Here is a 20,324-nt window from a genome sequence, read left to right on the forward strand (position 1 = left end):
GTATGTATGTATGTATGTATGTATGTATGTATGTATTATCTATCTATCTATCTATCTATCTATCTTCACATAAATTTTAACGTATGCATAAGAAAAGATTGAAAATAACTGAATAGTGGGTGAAAGTCTTTGTTCACCCACATGGCATAGTCACTACTGTATCAGACTAGCTATTGTACATATTTATTTTTAAAAAGCTGATTTTTGCAAAATGTGAAACGCGAACTACAAAAATCAGGTATTTCAAAACTGAAAACTGTATTTATTTGCTGTACTGTCAAATGACATAAAATAAAAATGATGCCTGAGTAATGCCAGAGGGTCTCAATATCATTCCCTAGGAATCAGGAATCCAGCCTGGCTCAGGAATTACCTACCCCTCTCCCTCTCTCTCCTCTCTCATACAAACACATCCTTAAACCAATACAGTTGTCCTTAATATTGACCGTTGTTGTTAATGAGTAAGCAATTGTGTAAACTTATTTGTAAAAATTATTTGACCTAGCATAGCATGAGAGAGAGAAAAAGAAAAGGCTGGTTTTACCTTCTGTAGCTGTACTTGCTCCAGGGTTCAGTTATCGGTACTTTTGGTCACAGCAGCCCTTGTCTGACATGCAAGATTCCCCGTGTAACCCTTAATTCTGCTCCCTGCTGCAGCCGTGTGTCCTGCAATTGAAGGCCAAGGCAGGAGAGCTCAAGTGGAGGGAAGTGTTTGGGCAAGCCCACTCCCTCTCCCTCTCCTCACCCTGTAGTCATTGAAAGGGTCTGGGTGCACCAATCCCAGCCTTCTCTGAGAAGCGAGTAACAAAACTGCGGAACTTTCCCTATTGATCCCTACAATCACCTACTTGACCTTGAGAATCTTGCTTATTGCAAGTGTAGATGTGATGTCAGAAATAATCTTTTTTTCCTGCTGTGGGGAAGATATTCAGACAAAGTACTGTAACTTATATCATTCTAGCAGAAAGAACAAAAGAGAGTGCTGAGCGGTCCAGCATGATCTCTGAAACGAACATACGATGAACCTTTGGAGAGACTTTGTTGCTAATTAACCCAGATTTGCAGGTTTGAAGGGACACGACCTCTGCAACATTGCAAAACTCAGGAAAGACGGGTCTCCGTCATCGGTCAACTCTTTTTTCCATTCTTCTCCACCCCGCCTGATTTCATTTTCTTTAGTTCGCTTGTCTGAAATTTCAACGATTTCGTGGAACTTTCGCCCGCCTTAGAGCAGAATTGCCTCTTCGCGTTAGCTTTCTCTTCTAGCAACCTGGCTCATCTTGCTTTGCGTCTGTCTGATATTGTATTGAATCGATAGAAAACGGAAAGGGCACGAATACCTCTTACTCGTCTTCTTTTTAAATGGGGGAAAAAATGGGGCGGGGGAGGGGAAAATCATGCTGGCGGGAGGGGCAAGATTGGGCTGGGTCTATTCCTCTCACCCTGGCGGTCCGATCAAGCCGGCCAAGCGCAGGCCCGTGGGTCTTCTCGCCGGTTCTTCCAGCCCGGGGACTGGAAGACAGGTGCTCCGTATTCCCCGCTTGTCTACCTCGTTCCTTCTGTGAACTAAGCTGCGTACGCGCTTCGGCCAATCCTGTCCGGCGACGATATTGCGGGCAGAGGCATCAACTGAACAAGAGGGGCTTGGTTCAAACTGCTCGGGAGCGGCTGATCGCTTCTTCAGAGGAAACCAAAGGCTTCAAATGGGGGCTGGTAGAGTCAAATTGGATTGGGTTGCTATTCGAAGAGAGACGAGCAGCTACAATAATGAATGGAAGTTTCTTCGATACGCGTGACCTAGAATCTCGTTTGCCTCTCGTGTATTTTTATGACTAATGGCTGCCCGGTTTAGGCGCCACAAGACTTCTCTCCAAATAAAATGACTGGTTTTGTACATTCTTTCCCATGTGGTGATTCAAATGCCTGAGACAGAATGGGATTCGGAATTAATTAAATCATGCTTTAAATCCCTCCATGGGCTCTTTCCTTACAAGACACTTTAGGAGCACATAACTGTAGGAATTTAGCACCACCCCCCTCCTAGAAGAATGAAATATTTTAGAAAATATTTAAAAGGCAGAATATATTTCCCTGGATGAGAAATGGAGAAACATGTTTTAAAGACAAAGCAGCTTCCTGACTCCCCACCCCCCTTTGTCAATGGGCCATTAAAGCCTCAGCCAAGCTCACTCATTTCCTCCCACCTTTGTCAATGGGTCAGAGGTAGAAACTCATTCTCCCCACCTTTGTCAATGGGCCATCATCATCTGCAACACAATAGGACTCATCTAGCAACAGAAACTCACCACATGGCAAGGCTCAGGCAAGCTTGAGGGACAACCTACAATGTTAACTAAGACCCCTACACCACCTGGGAATTTGACAGCCAATCAGGATACTCTTTTTTTTTTTTTTTGCATTTATATCCCGCCCTTCTCCGAAGACTCAGGGCGGCTTACACTATGTCAAGCAATAGTCTTCATCCATTTGTATACTATATACAAAGTCAACTTATTGCCCCCCAACAATCTGGGTCCTCATTTTACCTACCATATAGAGCAGGGGTGTCCAAACTACGGCCTGGCCCAACTGCGTCTGACCCGGGGTCAGTTGGCCGCAGCAAATTCTGGAAGTATAATTTAAAATGTGCTCCTCCCCATGGGCGGGGAATAATGAAGGAGCAGAGGAGGCGGCGGGAAAGAGGCTGCTGGCCGTGCCTGCCCCAGCAGTTCTACCCTCGCCTTCCTCGGGCCGCCATCGAGAAACAGGTGAGGAGGGTTCTGTCTCGCCTTCCTCGGGCAGGGAATAACGAAGGGAGGGGAGGCGGCAAGCGCGAAGAGGCTGCTGGCCGTGCCCGGCCCAGCAGCTCTGTCCTCGCCTTCCTCGGGCAGGGAATAACGAAGGGAGGAGGCGGCGGCAGCGCGAAGAGGCTGCTGGCGTGCCCGGCCCAGCAGCTCTGTCCTCGCCTTCCTCGGGCAGGGAATAACGAAGGGAGGGGAGGCGGCAAGCGCGAAGAGGCTGCTGGCGTGCCCGCCCAGCAGCTCTGTCCTTGCCTTCCTCGGGCAGGGAATAACGAAGGGAGGGGGCGGCGGCAAGCGCGAAGAGGCTGCTGGCCATGCCGGCCCAGCAGCTCTGTCCTCGCCTTCCTCGGGCAGGGAATAACGAAGGGAGGGGAGGCGGCGGCAAGCGCGAAAGGCTGCTGGCCTTGCCCGGCCCAGCAGCTCTGTCCTTGCCTTCCTCGGGCAGGGAATAAAGAAGGAGGGGAGGCGGCGGCAAGCGCGAAGAGGCTGCTGGCGTGCCCGGCCCAGCAGCTCTGTCCTCGCCTTCCTCGGGCAGGGAATAACGAGGAGGGGAGGCGGCGGCAAGCGAAGAGGCTGCTGGCCGTGCCCGCCCAGCAGCTCTGTCCTCGCCTTCCTCGGGCAGGGAATAACGAAGGGAGGGGAGGCGGCAGCGCGAAGAGGCTGCTGGCGTGCCCGGCCCAGCAGCTCTGTCTCGCCTTCCTCGGGCAGGGAATAACGAGGGAGGAGGCGGCGGCAAGCGAAGAGCTGCTGGCCGTGCCCGGCCCAGCAGCTCTGTCCTCGCCTTCCTCGGGCAGGGAATAACGAAGGGAGGTGGCGGCAAGCGCGAAAGAGGCTGCTGGCCGTGCCCGGCCCAGCAGCTCTGTCCTCGCCTTCCTCGGGCAGGGAATAACGAAGGGAGGGGAGGCGGCAGCGAAGAGGCTGCTGGCCGTGCCCGGCCAACAGCTCTGTCTCGCCTTCCTCGGGCCGCCTGGTGAGGCTCCTCGCGCCTCCACCCCTTGGGCAGGGAATAACGAAGGAGTTTCAAGTTCATACCAAATACAAAACAAAGTTAAGATTGGTGTCCAAACTGTCTTTAAGACTTGTGGATTTCAGTTCTCAGAGTTCCTCAGCCAGCTTTGCTGGCTGAGGGACTCTGGGAGTTGAAGTCCACAAGTCTTAAGGGACCAAGTTTGGACACCCCTGGCCAAGATGAATGAATATGAAACATTTTCCCCCCTTAAATGAAGATGATATCCACATATTGTTGCTTTTTAGTAGACTGACTGTATCCATCTGTATTGTAATGTCCCAGGTTTTCAGGCCTCTGATATAGTCCTAAATATTTACCACGAGTCACCAGAAATGGCAGCACCGAAGAAACGCAAGATAGCAAGTGAGTGTAGAAGATTTCAAACACGGTGGGAAAATGAATATTTCTTTAAAGAAATCAACGGAAAGTGTGTCTGTTTGATTTGCAATGAAGATGTTGCCGTGATGAAAGAGTATAATGTCCATCGGCACTATGAGACCAAGCATCAGAGCTACGCATCGCACAGGTGCCAAACGAGCACAGAAATTCAAGCAAATGGCAGCTAGCCTGCAAGCTCAACAACAGTTTTATTTCGTCCTAACAAAATACAGGAAAACGCCACAGCAGCAAGCTATGAAGTCGCAAAACTTATTGCCCAGCATGGCAAACCGTTCTCAGACGGTGATTTCATAAAGCAGCGCCTCATCAAAGTCACAGAAGTAATGTGCCCGGAAAAAGTGCAGGATTTCAACAACGTGACCTTATCCAGAAATACAGTGGTGCAGAGAATCGAGGACTTGTCAGCTAACCTGAAACTTCAGCTGAGAGAGAAAGCTTGTGCTTTTGATTTTTACTCGATAGCATGCGATGAGAGCACAGACGCCACAGACACCGCACAGCTTTTAATTTTTTGGGAGTCGATGATAATTTTGCTGTACGGAGGAGCTGCTTGATATGATGAGCCTAAAAGGCACAACGACAGGTGGAAATATTTTGACGCTGTGTCAGAGGCAGTTGAAAAGATGGGGCTTAAATGGGACAAGCTCTGTGGAGTAACAACGGATGGAGCTCCGCCATGACGGGTGAGCGCAAAGGAATGGCATCCATGGTAAAGCGCCAAGGTAAAAGAGAGCGGAGGTGAGGCTGTTAGGATGCACTGTATAATCCACCAAGAAGCACTGTGTGCCAAGACTGTGCAGCTGGGCAATGTGATGAACACTGTTGTAAAACTGTCAACATAATTCGAGCTAGAGGACTGTACCACAGGAATTTCAAGCTTTCTTATCTGACGTGGATGCTGAATACGGGGATGTACTCTACCACTCTGATGTGCGTTGGCTCAGCCGTGGCTCTGTGCTGCAGCGGTTTTATTCGCTGAGATCAGAAATCGACAATTTTTTGAAAGAGAAGGACCGACCTCTTCATGAACTGAGTGACCCTCTGTGGCTGGCAGACCTGGCATTTTTAGTTGATCTTACTCATCATCTGAATACACTGAACAAGAACCTACAAGGCAAAGAACAGCTGGTATCACACCTGTATGCGCACATGAAAGTTTTCTGTGTAAAGCTCCGCCTGTTTGAGACACAACTACGAAGCTTTAATGCTGTACACTTCCTCGCGCTGTCTGAAATCAAGTCTGCTTTTCCAAAGGCAGACCTTTCTGCTAAAAAGGAGAAATATGTTTCTGTAATTACATCTCTCGTGACAGAATTCAACCAGCGTTTTCAAGATTTTTCTGTCATTGAAAACAAATCAAGCTGTTCTCGACCCCTTCCTGGTGGATGCAGAAGAAGTGGAGGAGAGTCTGCAGTTAGAACTGATTGAAATGCAATGTGATGATTCTCTGAAGAGTCAAAATCAGCTTCTCTCCCTCCCTGACTTCTATCAGAATTTGGATCATGCCAAGTTTCCTCTGATGAGACGCCATGCAAAAAGAATGATGAGCCTGTTCGCTCAACATACATATGTGAACAAACATTTTCTGTTAAATCAGAACAAAAGCAGACTGAGATCCAGAATGACTGATAGCCATCTCTGTGAAGTCCTTCGTGTCTCAACCACCAAACTTTCTCCTGACATCCCAGCCATCCTTCAATCCAAAGGACAGCATCACTGCTCCCACTGAGAGCAATGTTCTTCACATTATAGGCGAGTTAGAAATACACACAGTAATCATGTGTCAATATGTCACCTCTTGTGTGTGGCCCGGGCCACACATGAATTTACTAGGCTTATATACTGTTTGTTGTCCAGCCGCAATCAACATAACACAAACACACACGTACACAAACATAGAGATACACATGCACATATATATAACTCATACACATATAGTATACTTAAGCCTAAACTGTGCATAGGGACTACCCAGACTGCTGAAAAGTGATTTCTGACAGGTTCTCACACTTTTGACTGGTCCTCACACCTACAACTATCTTTACATTTTGCACCCTATCTTGTAACCGTGGTGAAGAGAAGCAGTTGTGAAATGAGTGATATGGTTGTTAAAAATGCTGCAATGGGCATAAATGTGAGGATGGTCATAAGTGTGAGGACTGGTCAAAAATTACTTTTTTTAGCCCTCTGAGTAGTTTCTATGCCCATAGCCACATCCACTCAGTCACATGAGCAGTTAGCCACGCCCACCAGTCACATGACCACCAAGCCACACCCCAAAATAAGCCACGCCCATTCCCCCCCCCCCCCCCCCGTGGCCCGGGCCTTTGCTTATTTTTCTGTATTTGGCCCTCACTCAAAAAAGTTTGGACACCCCTGTCATAGAGGCTTGAGAACAGCTAAAAATGCCACAATGTATTAAATGCTCTCCTGACAGTTCTGGTCTCAAGGAGAGAGAAAGGGGGGGGGGGCTTTTAAAATTTATAGAAAATTCCATCAATCTCATCAGTCAAATTATCAGAAAGAAAATTTAAACATGGCTGTGGTGTGGCTATATGTTAAGATACTAACTAGGTAATTTGAACAAAGGATAAACATTATATAAACTATAAAATATAGTATTAAATGGAAAATTACAGCTTATTATGTTATACCCCACAGTACTGAGTTTTCACTCTGTAAATTTGGTAAGCTACTGGAGTCTAGATGGTTTTAGGATGCAGACAAATTTAATAAATGAATAAATATATGAATAAATAAATATGCACAGTGGTTGTTAATTATATGATTCCAGTATATTGTACTGTCTTCCTCTTCCTCCTTCTACAATCAAAATATACTCCCCACTAGACTCTTCTGATTTGGCCATTCCATTTCTTCCTCTTAAAAAAAGGTTAATAACATCTCACCAGCTTGCCCATCTGCCTCTCCTTTGATTGTTGTTGTTAGTTGCGAAGTCGTGTCCGACCTTCACAACCCCATGGACAACATTCCTCCAGGCCTTCCTATCCTCTACCATCCTCTGGAGTCCATTTAAGCTCACACCGACTACATAATGGACGGAGGAATCAAAATTAAAGCTACAGGCATGTTTTGACTGCACTGATTGGAATATTTTTAAAGATACCTCTGCAGACCTGGATGAACTCACAGATACTGTAACATCATACGTCAGCTTCTGTGAAGACCTATGTGTACCTACAAGGAACTTGCGAATACACAGTAATAACAAACCTTGGTTCACACCTAAACTTAAGCAGCTACGACATTCCAAAGAGGAAGCCTACAGAAAAGGTGATAAAATGCTGTACAATCAGGCCAGAAATGCACTAACAAGGGAGATCAGAGCAGTGAAAAGAAGCTACTCTGAAAAGCTAAAGAATCAGTTTTCAGCAAATGAACCAGCAAACATGTGGAAAACTCTTAAAAATATCACCAGCTATGGCAAACCTTCCCAGGCTGAAGGTAATCAACATCTGGCAGATGACCTGAATGAGTTTTACTGCAGGTTTGAAAGGAAACTACAGCCACCTATCTCCACAACCCCCATCTCAGACGCACCAACAACAGCCAAGCCTCCTACAACTGACCCCATTTCATTGGGTTCACAACCCCTAGTGATCACAGAAAAAGAAGTGCAGGACCTATTTCACAGACAAAAGCCAGGAAAAGCTCCAGGCCCAGACAAGATAACTCCTTGCTTAAAAGTCTGTTCTGACCAATTGGCCCCCATCTTCACCCATATTTTCAATAAATCACTAGAGATGTGTTATGTTCCTTCTTGCTTCAAACGCTCTACCATCATCCCAGTGCCGAAGAAACCCACCATCAAGGAACTGAATGACTACAGACCAGTTGCTCTAACATCTGTAGTCATGAAAACCTTTGAAAGGCTAGTGCTTTCCTACTTGAAAACCATCACGGATCCGCTGTTAGACCCCTTGCAATTTGCATATCGAGCAAACAGATCAACAGATGCTGTTAATATGGCTCTGCACTACATCCTACAGCATCTTGAGTCTCCAAAGACCTATGCAAGGGTCCTTTTTGTAGACTTTAGTTCAGCATTCAATACCATCATTCCAGACATTCTTCTAACTAAGCTAAACCAGCTACAGGTACCGGAACAGACTTGTAAGTGGATCACAAGCTTCCTAACAAACAGGAAGCAGCAGGTGAAGCTAAGCAAGATCACATCAAATACCTGTACAATTAGCACAGGGGCCCCCCAAGGCTGTGTGCTCTCCCCACTTCTCTTCTCTCTGTATACCAATGACTGCATCTCCAATGATCCATCTGTTAAGCTACTGAAGTTCGCAGATGACACAACAGTGATTGGTCTCATTCAAGACAATGATGAATCCGCATATAGACGAGAGGTCGAACGACTAGCCTTGTGGTGCAACCAAAACAATCTGGAACTGAACACACTCAAAACCGTAGAAATGGTGGTAGACTTTAGGAGAAACCCTTCCATACTTCCACCTCTCACAATACTAGACAACAGAGTATCAACAGTAGAAACCTTCAAATTTCTAGGTTCTATCATATCGCAAGATCTAAAATGGACAGCTAACATCAAAAACATCATCAAAAAAGGACAACAAAGAATGTTCTTTCTGCGCCAACTCAGTAAGCTCAAACTGCCCAAGGAGCTGCTGATTCAGTTCTACAGAGGAATTATTGAGTCTGTCATTTGCACCTCTATAACTGTCTGGTTCGGTTCTGCAACCCAACAAGAAAAACACAGACTTCAGAGGATAATTAGAACTGCAGAAAAAATAATTGCTACCAACCTGCCTTCCATTGAGGACCTGTATACTGCACGAATCAAGAAGAGGGCCGTGAAAATATTTACAGACCCCTCGCATCCTGGACATAAACTGTTTCAACTCCTACCCTCAAAACGACGCTATAGAGCACTGCACACCAGAACAACTAGACACAAGAACAATTTTTTCCCGAAGGCCATCACTCTGCTAAACAAATAATTCCATCAACACTGTCAAACTATTTACTGAATCTGCACTACTATTAATCTTCTCATAGTTTCCATCACCAATTTCTTTCTATTTATGACTGTATGACTATAACTTGTTGCTGGCAATCCTTATGATTTATATTGATATATTGACCATCAATTGTGTTGTAAATGTTGTACCTTGATGAAGGTATCTTTTCTTTTATGTACACTGAGAGCATATGCACCAAGACAAATTCCTTGTGTGTCCAATCACACTTGGCCAATAAAAATTCTATTCTATAATTAAGGTAAATGGCTGTGAATATATTTCTTGACAAACGGGTTATTAGTGGTGATACTATAGCTTACAGACACTTGACTCATCTGTACAAAATCAATTGTCTGTCATGATTTGAGTGATTTGAATAGTTTAATATTAAAATTCCTGTAAAATCCCAGATTTGGATCTGTTTTGTTTCTTTTTTTGAGGGGGATAGTTTTGGGAGATGTAGGATTCCACAAGGTGCAAGAATAATGCCAACAAGTTTGGAGTTTGTTGTATCCAATTAAATTCTTGGAGAACATTAAGAGGGATATACTGTAGTTATAATGGATGCAGAGCACATTCTGTCAAGCACAGGTAATCAGAAGTCAAGACATGAATACAAAGATTTATTGCAAGCTTATGCTCTCTACAAGAATCTGAATTACTAATGGTCAAAGCAAATTGATGGTAGATAAGAGTCAATGGAATTCATGGTTGGCTGAACTTAGGTCTTTGTGGATGTGAAGGGACTAGACTGATGATGTATTTGACCCCTCCCTCAGCCTCAGCCTAGTCATGTACACATTCATGGCTTTGTTTTCCTTGTTTTTCTCTTACTGGTTATATCCTGTTTAAAACATTTATGAAAGTTAGATTTATTCAGTTATAGTCTTTATGCATGCTTACGTTCCAGTTGGTTAAGTTTAGCGCAATTAGATATTTTTGATAAATATATACAGTATCAGAGTTCAGATACATTGGAATGTAAATTTTAGTAAATTTTAAAAGAATAAGAGTATAAACAGCAGTAGAATCAATAGCAACTAGTGTTGATGGCTTAGTTATGTTCACTGTTCCAGACAGCAACTTGCCTTAAATACCACTTTCTGAGTAATAACAGAAACCTGGGTCTTTCCTGTTTTGTGTGCAAGTATTTAGATAGTTACAACAGACTTTTGATTTAATCTATGATGGTGGTTGGTTGGTTGGTTGGTTGGTGAAATAATTGAGACGTCCACCCATCTCACTTCCATAACTCTGAGCAGGTACTTTAAAAAAGAATCCAGACTTCCGGGTGGCTCCACCTCTTCGCTGAGCCCTAATTAAAGGGGCTCCGCACTGAACATCGTAAGCCAGGAAAAGCCGGCTTTAATCTTTTTCCCTGGATGAAAGGGGGAAGATAAGAGAAATAGGAAATGTTGGTAGACCTCCCCAGAGGCTTTGTTTTAATTAAGCAGAGCCTCGAAGGGTCGACGGGTCCCATAAATATTCCTGCCATTCTCCGACTTCAGTGCGTGTCTGCAAAAGCAGGAAAAGAAGAAAGTGTCCATCTCTGCTACTTGTCTTATCTTTATGGATCTCTTTAAGCAGACGGAATGAATGCAAGCGGACAATTATTGGATTGCAAGTATTTTTGATTTCCTGACTTCTACCTTCTAAAAAAAGAGGAATTTTTTTCCCCTTTGTTTTAATTGACTCTTAAAGATGGCGCCTGAACGGGAGTGAAAGTGACGAATGGAATTTTAAACAGTCTGTGCAACTAAGAAGATAAGAAATGTTATGTGTGGATTTTAATGAAGTGAACTGAGCTCTCCTATACTTAAAGGGGAAAAGAGAAGTTTCTAGACTTATATTTTGTGAATTTTAAAACTGAAATGGCTACTAAACCACCTAAGACTGGGGGCAGAAGGGGTTCTGAACTAGCTTTAGAAGATCTGATTAAAGAGCAAGGGAAAGTGTCTGAAGAAAGGTTTAAGGAGATTATGGATAATAATGAGAAAATAAGAGAAGAAATAAAAGAGAATAATAAAAAAATAAGAGAAGATATCTTGATGGCTTTTCAAGGTTTGGCAAAAAGATTGGAGGAAGTGGAGGAGGAGGTGCAAGAAATTGTTCAGTCAAATCAACAAATAGAAAATAGAATGGGGGGAATGCAAATCAAATTGGATAAAAATGAAGATCAAGTGGTGGTGATGCAGTATAGAATGATGGAAGGAGCTCTGAGAATTAGAGGTTTGAATGAGGAAAAAGGGGAAGATTTAAAAAAAAATTTATCAGAAGCTCTGGCTGAATTTATTGAACTTGATCCACAAGAGGTTGCTTATCAAATTGACAAAATTTATAGAGTTAATTCTTGGATTGCTAGGCAAAAGAAACTTCCTAGAGACATTGTGGTTTATTTTTTGAAAAGAACAGTGAGGAATCAAATTTTGCAAGTTGCTTTTCAGAAAAACTTGAAAATAGGGGAACAGGAGTTGAAGGTTTTGAAAGAGATTCCTCCCAAGATGTTAAGGGATAGAAAGGACTTTACATTTTTCACTCAAGAACTTAAGAAATACCAGATTCAATTTAGATGGGAGGTTCCAGTTGGCTTGACAGTGTATCATCAAGGAAGGAGACATCGTATTGACACAGTGCTTAAGGCCAAAGATTTTCTTTCTACAGTGTTGAAATTTGAAATAGAAATAATAGAAAAAAGAATTCAAGAGACTCAAATGGGTGTGGAAGCTGAGGTGATTCCAGTGATGTTACCATCAGAGGGACAACCACAAGAACAAAGACTGACGAGGGGAGCCCTTAAGCGTAAAGAAAGGAGCAACAAACTCAAAGTAAAGTTCAGGACTCTGCTACAGAAGCGGTGGAGGAGCACGGCCAAGATACGGGAGGACGATCTTCAGTTGATTGCCCAAAGGCTTCAGCAGCCCAGTAATGGCAAATAAAATCTTGACTTGGAATGTCAATGGTTTGAACTCAGCTCAGAAGAGAAGAAAATATTTCATTATTTGAAACAATTTAAAATGATGTTATTTGCTTACAAGAAAGCATATTAAATTATCAGATCAAAAGTACCTAATAAACTCAAAGTTAGGTAAACATTTTGTTGCTTCAGCTTTGGAGAAAAAACATGGCATAGTGGTTTATTTGAGAAAAGATATACCAGCCAAGTTAATAGAGGCAGATATTCATGGAAGATATATTGCTATTGAACTTACAATAGAAATAATAAGGACTCTCTTGCTTGGTATATATGCACCCAAGCAGCAACAAGAAAAATTTTATAGAATGTTATATGATAAGTTGATTCTATGGGATTATAAATCGTGTATTATATTGGGAGATTGGAATGGAGTAATAGATACACGAAAGGACAAGAGAATTTCTTCCAAGAAGATACCTGCACATGCAAAGCTGCCTAAATCCTTTTTTGATATGATAGAAGATTTTGAGTTAAGAGATGTATGGAGACTGCGGAATTTGGAGGAAAGAGACTATACTTTTTTCTCTGATAGGCATCAATCCTTCTCACGTATTGATTTTATTTTAATTTCTAATGATTTGCTTTTTAGGGTGAAGAAAACTAAGATATTTCCAAGATGTTTGTCTGATCATAGTCCTGTTTGGATGGAATTGCAATATGGAAAAGAGGGTAGAAGAACTTGGAGATTAAATGAAAATTTGTTTAGATATCAGGATAATGTAAATCAATGTAAAAAGCAGATGAAAGAATTTTTTGATTATAATTTGAATAATGAAACATCGATAGAAATGGTTTGGGACTGCAGTAAAGCTTTTATGAGAGGTGTATTAATATATCTTAATAATAGACAGAGAAATAAGCAACAAAGACAGCGTAGGTATTTAGAAGAGGAAATTTATAAGAAACAACAATTATTAATACATAATCCACATGATCAAAAACTTAAAGATGCAATAAAGTTACTACAGAATCAATTTAATATGATAATGGCTGATCAGGTGGCAACAAATATACAATATGCCAAACATAATACTTTTGTAATGCAAATAGACCTGGTAGGTGGTTAGCATACACTTTAAGGAAAAGACAAAACAACGTACTATAGAAAAATAGAATACAAAGGTAAAGAGAGATATCAACAGGATAAATTTAAAAAGCTTTTTTAGAATATTATACAAATTTATATCTTAAAGATAATATATCGAATAGGGATATTGATAATTATTTGAAGGAATATAAGGTTAAAAATTTAACTTTAGAACAAACGGATGAATTGAATCGCCTATAACCTCGGAAGAAATTATTTTGGTAATTAAACAATTAAAATGGGGAAAACTCCTGGTACGGATGGGCTTACAGTTAGTTATTATAGGAATTTACAGGATGAGATGTTAGGTCCACTTAAGGAATTATTTAATCAGATACAACTAGGAGGGGAATTCCCCTCATGGAGAACCTCTTTATTTCATTGATACCAAAAGAGGAACAGGATTGTTCTAAACCTGGGAATTATAGGCCAATCTCACTTTTAAATAATGATTATAAGATTTTGTTAAAATAATAGCTAATAGATTAATGTTGATTCTGCAGCGAAGAATTCATAATGATCAATCTGGATTTATAAAAGGGAGACAGATGAGGAATAATGTTAGGCAGATTGTTAATTTACTGGAGTACTTAGAAAAGAAAAATTTTATTCCAGCAGCATTTATTTTTCTCGATGCAGAGAAAGCTTTTGATCGATTGCATTGGGATTTTTTATTTAAATTAATAGAAAAGATGCAATTTGGAGATGGTTTTTTAAGAATAATTAGGGCAATTTATGGAGAGCAAACAGCACAGATTATAATCAATGGTAGCTTAACAGAACCTTTTAAGATTGCGAAAGGAACAAGACAGGGATGTCCTTTATCACCATTATTGTTTATTTTAACTCTAGAACCATTATTGGATAAAATACGAGAAATAAAGGAGATAGAGGAATTAGAGTAAGACAGTATGAATATAAGTTAAGAGCTTTTGCAGATGATTTGGTGATTACTTTAACAAACCCTATAAATTCTAGTAAATCTTTGTTGGAAATAATTGATCAATATGGGAATGTCTCAGGGTTTAAGGTAAATCAGAAAAGACAAAAGTGATAATAAAAATATGACCAGACAACAGAAAGAAAAACTAGAGGAAGTAACAGGATTTGAAATTGTAAAGAAGGTTAAGTACTTAGGGGTTTATATTACGTCATCAAATGTGAAATTGTATAAGAATAATTATGAGGTTTTATGGCAAAAAGTTCAGAAGGAGTTGATTGTTTGGAAAAATTGCAATCATCTTTGCTGGGGAGAATTGCTGCTATTAAAATGAATGTTTTACCTAGATTTTTATTCCTCTTTCAGATGATACCAATAATTAAGAAAGATAAGAATCTTGAGGAATGGCAGAAGGGAATTAACAAATTTATATGGGAAGGTAAAAAGCTAGGGTTAAAATGAAAATAATTCAAGATTCTCGGAAAGGGAGGTTTAAAATGCCTAATTTTAAATTATATTATGAAGCAGCTGCTCTCTCTGCAATAAGTGATTGGTTTAATTTAACAGAGGACAGAATTTTGAATATAGAAGGTTATGATTTGTTATATGGATGGCATGCATATTTAATTTATGACAAAAAGTGGATAAGGCCTTTAAAAATCATGTGCTAAGAAATGCCCTTCATGTGTTTGGAAAAATACTCTTATAAACTAAATTATAAGGTTCCTATATGGGCAAGTCCTAGACATACAGTAGAAAATATAAACATAGAACAGAATCAGGAAATGATTACATATAAAGATCTTTTGTATACTGAAAGAGGTAATTTGCAGTTAAAATCTCTGCAAGTATTAAGAGAGGAAGGGAAAAATTATACTTGGTTTCAATATGAGCAATTACGTGCTAGATGGAAGGGAGATCAGAAAATTGGTATAGAGCAGAACGAGGGAAATTTGGTAAAGCAAATTAGAAATCAGTCTCAGGAGCATATAAAGAGATTGTATAATGTGTTACTTGAAATAGATTCTGAAAGGGACTTGGTAAAGGACTGTATGATAAAGTGGGCACAAAATTTTCAGGAGCCAATATTATTGGAAACGTGGGGAAAAATTTGGGTTAGAAATGTTAAATTCACGCAGGCACAGAATCTGAGGGAAAATTTTTATAAAATGTTTTATAGATGGCATCTAGATCCTAAAAAATTATCGTGTATGTATCCAGAAATGCAAGCAAAATGTTGGAGATGTAATTGTGATGACGCTACATATTTTCACATTTGGTGGACTTGTAAGGACATAAAGGCCTTTTGGATAAAAATTTGGTGGATTTTACAAAATGTTCTGAAAAAGAAGATAAAGTTCCTGCCGCAATTTTTCTTGTTGGGAATTATTACGGATTGTACAGTAATTGAGACTAAATTGATTTTAAATCTAATAACTGCAGCAAGATTACTAATAGGACAATATTGGAAGAAAAAAGAAGTACCAACAATACAAGAATGGATATTGAAAGTTGCCAATTTGGCTGAGATGGCGAAGATATCAGCCTTTTTGAAAGACAATACGCAAGAAAGATACTTAAAGGAATGGAAAAAATGGATTGACTATATTCAACGTAGATATCAGACTAAGAGTTATCAGACTGTTTTTGAATGATTATGATGTATTATTTTGATTGCTTTTGGGGAAGTTAGGAATTGATGATTGTAGGGTATAATTAAGTTGGGACGAAAATTTTTAGCATATGTTTGTTTTATTTTAACTATACCTTGTGCTCGTTCCGGGAAGTCGGGGGAGGGGTTGCGAAGGGAGGGGGGAGGAGGGGGGGAAAGGGGGAAAAAAAATTTGTAAAACTTTTTGAATAAAAAAAAAAAAAAAGAATCCAAAGAAATGCAACATTAAAAAATATAGCTGATGTCCTTAAAAAAACTTGCATCATGCGACTATTCGAATGATGCAAGTTCACTCATCTTCTAGGGTGTTGGTTATTCCCCCTCAGTGTGTTGTCTGCAAATTTTATGAGCTGTCCTTTTATCCCCTCATCTAAACAGATTATGAAGATGTTGAAGAGTACTGAGCCCAAGACAGAATTTTATGGTACTCTACTGCGTGCTTCTGTCCATTGAGGAGTACACATTGAGTATGGTTGCCAATTGCGAATCCATCTGGTGGTGATGCTGTCAGTTCCACATATTTCTAGTTTATCAAGAAGTAGATTGTGGTCTGCTTTGTCAAATCCTTTACTGAAGTCTAAGTAAGCTATATCCATAGTATTTCCCTGATTCACTGATTTAGTCACTTTGTAAAGAATGCAATAAGCTTTGTCTGACATAATGTTTTTGACAAACCTATGTTGTCTTCTAGGGTTGTGATGGCTCAGTGTCTAAGATGCTGAGCTTGTCAGTCGAAAGGTCGGCAGTTCAGCAGTTTGAATCCCTAGTGCTGTGTAACAGGGTGAGCTCCTGTTACTTGTCCCAGCTTCTGCCAACCTAGCAGTTTGAAACCAGGTAAAAAATGCAAGTAGAAAAACGGGGACCACCTTTGGTGGGAAGTTAATAGTGTTCTGTGTGGGTTTGGTGTTTAGTCATTAATAAAAACATTGAACAGCCCAGAACTGACGACAAAGTCTGTAGTTCTCCACTTAATAAGATTCTCAAAGCTGATTATGAAATCATTTATGAATACTCTGAGGGATATTATTCAGACAGTTATGAATCCATTTCAAGTTGTATCATCTAGCCATATTTTACCATTTTAATGATGATTTCACTGGACTTCATGAACTCCAGTGAACATCAAACTCCTCTGATGTTAAGCCAATAACTCTTAAGATATGAAATAAGGTGTGGGTGGGTGTGTATGTGTCTTTGTGTGTTTTAGTGCTTTCAGTCAGTGCTGACTTTGGCAACTTCCTGGGCTGGTCCCTGCAGCTTTCTTGGCAGCATTTTTGGAAGTGCTGTGCCATTGCCTCTGTCTATGACATATTGCCTAGAACTTCTCTAAGGGTATTGAAACCATGTTTCCTAAATCTAATGTGTTCTAAATTTCTCTTTCTATAGAAGCTATGTTTTGTTTTGTTTTTAGATACAAATAAGTGTGCTATTCAAATACGAATGTTCCTTCTTAGCAGTTTTTAAGATAGAAACTTTATTATTACACTATAAACATCGGTCTGAACAGCAATAATTTTTTCACCAAAAAGCCCGTTGATGATTGTTAAAAAAAAACCAGCATGATAAAAATGATTATTTTTCATTGTTGGATAAATAATTTTGATCCATTATTCTAAATAGAATATAAATTAAAAAGACAAAGATATCCTTTGGTAAGCAATCTAAGGTATTTTAAAAATTTAAGAAATCAGAAAAGCCACTCAATTCTTTTTAAGAAAGAGTGATAAGCATTAAGCAAGGCACAATAAAATATTTAAACAAAAAAATTGTTTAAAATTTAATTAGAGGGAAATATAAATATACAAAAACTATACAAATTCAGGACATTCAGATTTGGCATTTTTTATGCCATGGAAAGAAAGAATCAAAACAAAATCTAAATAATGCTTTAATGAAACCTTGCAGGCCTGTGGATGGAGCACATGTACAAACAATACACATGTACAAACAATATTTTCAATCACAGTTTAGAATAAGATCAACCATAGAAAAAACAGAAAATTTATATTGCCTAAGCTCATTATCAAAAAATGCCAGATTAAACAAAAATCAATATTAGGTTTTACCTGTATAGGACTGACATCAAATAGTATCAAGATTCCATTAAACACATAAATCATTAATAAATTAACAGAAAAAATAGAGATCTTACACCTAAGAAAAACAATAAAATTCAGTTAGATTGTATCTTAATTGGAATCAACATAAATGTCACCAAATAATTTACAAACATTCTAAGTTCTCCAAAATCATGAATTAGGCTGATATAATATAAAACGTTCAGTGGAAACTTTTTAGGGCTGAAAGAGACTGGTCACCCTCTTGTCTTTATGCCTAATGTGGGACTACAAACTCACAGCCTCTGTACATTACTTACTACTTTACTTTATTGATTAGCCCTTGGGCCATATCAAAGTGCAGAGTTCCAGACACAAATTATTACTAAAACCTGATAAAAACAATTTAAAATGGAATTGGAATAAAATATAGTTTAAAATGATAGCTTTGATTAGCCTATAGGCCATATTAAAGCACAAGGTGCAAACACATATCGCCAATAAAATATACAAACAGTTTAAATAAGGTTAGGATAAAATAAAATATACAAACAGCTTAAAATAAGGTTAGGATAAAATACAATAGTTATAGGATAAGATACAATAGAATATAAAATAGAATAAAATGACATACAATTATATTTCAGTGTCACCCTTACAATCTACTCCAATCAGTCCCACGTATGCAGATCTCAACTGAACCATTTTGTTTAAGTACTGTGCTGTGTTAAATGTTATTTTCAGGTTCTGGCCACACATAAAGTAAGTTGTTTTGATATGGGGATCCCAATGGGTAATTCTTTTGGTATATGGACCAAGGTACCCATCTCTCACCCCCTTATACAAGCAACAGTCAAATAGGATGTGAGCCAGGCAGTGGTGAAATGTAAAATTTGTTACTACCGGTTCTGTGGGCATGGCTTGGGAGGGTAATATAACTTGGTGGGCGTGGCCAACTTTTTAAAAAAACTTTTAAAAGCATTTTTTCTCTTCGGCCGAAGATGTTGTAAAAAAATGCTTTTAAAAGCCTCTGATGATCAGGCAACTCAGCTGGGATCGTCAGAGGAGCCTTTTAAAAGCATTTTTTCTACAACCTCTTCGGCTGAAGAAGTTGTAGAAAAAATGCTTTTAAAAGCCTCTGACGATCTCAGCTGAGCCGTGTGATCATCAGAGGCTCTTTTTTTTACTTTAAAAAGCATTTTTTCGGCTGAAGAAAAATGCTTTTAAAAGTAAAAAAACCCCAACAACCTCTGATGATCGTGCGGCTCAGCTGGGCATGGAGGGGGGCAAGGATTTTTGCTACCAGTTCTCCAAACCACCTGCCACCATCGCTACCTGATCGGGTGATCTGGTCCAAACTGGGAGCATTTCATCCTCTGCCGCTCTGCAAATGCAGAAACGCTCATTGTAGGGTATAGAATGGAATCTCCCATATCTGACCATTGTGTCAAGCTGCTCGAATCTCACTTGTGTAAATACCTCCCTAAGATGTTTTGGCAGCTGTAACTTCAAATAGCTGTCTACTTGAAAAGTACCTTTGTATTTGCTCAGCCATTTCAAGTTACCGCCAAATCAGCTCTTGAGATAATGTTAGGCTGGTATAATTTATTTATAAATCTTCCATGCTGGCTTTTGCCAAGTGCTCACAAATACGATGTTCAAGGATATCAAACTGATAAATCTATAATCACGTATCTTCTCCTCCCCTCCCTCCAGTTGTTAAAGATAGGAACAACATCTGCTCTCCTACAGTCCTGTGGGAACTCACCAGTTTGCCAGCAATTCTTGAGGACTACTGAGAGTAGTTCTGCAATCATTTTGCTAGCTCCTTCAGTACTCGTCTAGAATGTAATTCATCTGCCCTGGAGACTGAGCTCATTAAAACTTTAAATCCGCAGATTCCATCAGCTGCTGCTATATTACAGTTTATAATGTAAAATAAAGAAGGAATTATTAAATATATGGGGAACAATCATGTATAAATAACTGTGATTAAACTTATATTGAATTCCTCATATCAAATTTAAACCAGTCATCTTTACTGGTTGGAATACGGCATCATTTTGCATGGAAGTGTTTATGGTAATTGCTAGAGCAAATCAGATATTAATTAAAAAAAACAAGAGTCTTGTGACACTTGAAGACTAACCAATTTATTATTTATCAGCTTTCATGGATCACATTCCACTTCATCAGGTGCTTGGAGGCTGGTTTTGAAAGGAGAAATAAGAGTCAGAATAAATGATTACTATTAATAGAAATGTGATAGTTTGGTGAGATAGAGATACTCTTGCACACTGATGAGCTAGTGTGATATCTGATGTTTACATTTTCTAATGAATTCTATCTCAATTTAATAATGGTATAGGCTTT

The 20,324-nt window shown here is 39.7% G+C and overlaps 1 protein-coding gene across 1 annotated transcript in view; it reads right to left on the reverse strand.

Annotated features, from left to right (window-relative positions):
* The window catches only part of GPR156 (G protein-coupled receptor 156), a 68,235-nt gene that overhangs the window by 37,672 nt on the left and 10,239 nt on the right, over positions 1-20,324 (reverse strand). Inside the window, exon 2 of the mRNA XM_058168003.1 lies at positions 1,443-1,629. Within this exon, the coding sequence (XP_058023986.1) occupies positions 1,443-1,629 (187 nt within the window). The remainder of the gene's footprint in view (positions 1-1,442; positions 1,630-20,324) is intronic.

Source organism: Ahaetulla prasina, chromosome 2 (assembly GCF_028640845.1).
Source record: "Ahaetulla prasina isolate Xishuangbanna chromosome 2, ASM2864084v1, whole genome shotgun sequence".
NCBI lineage: Eukaryota > Metazoa > Chordata > Lepidosauria > Squamata > Colubridae > Ahaetulla > Ahaetulla prasina.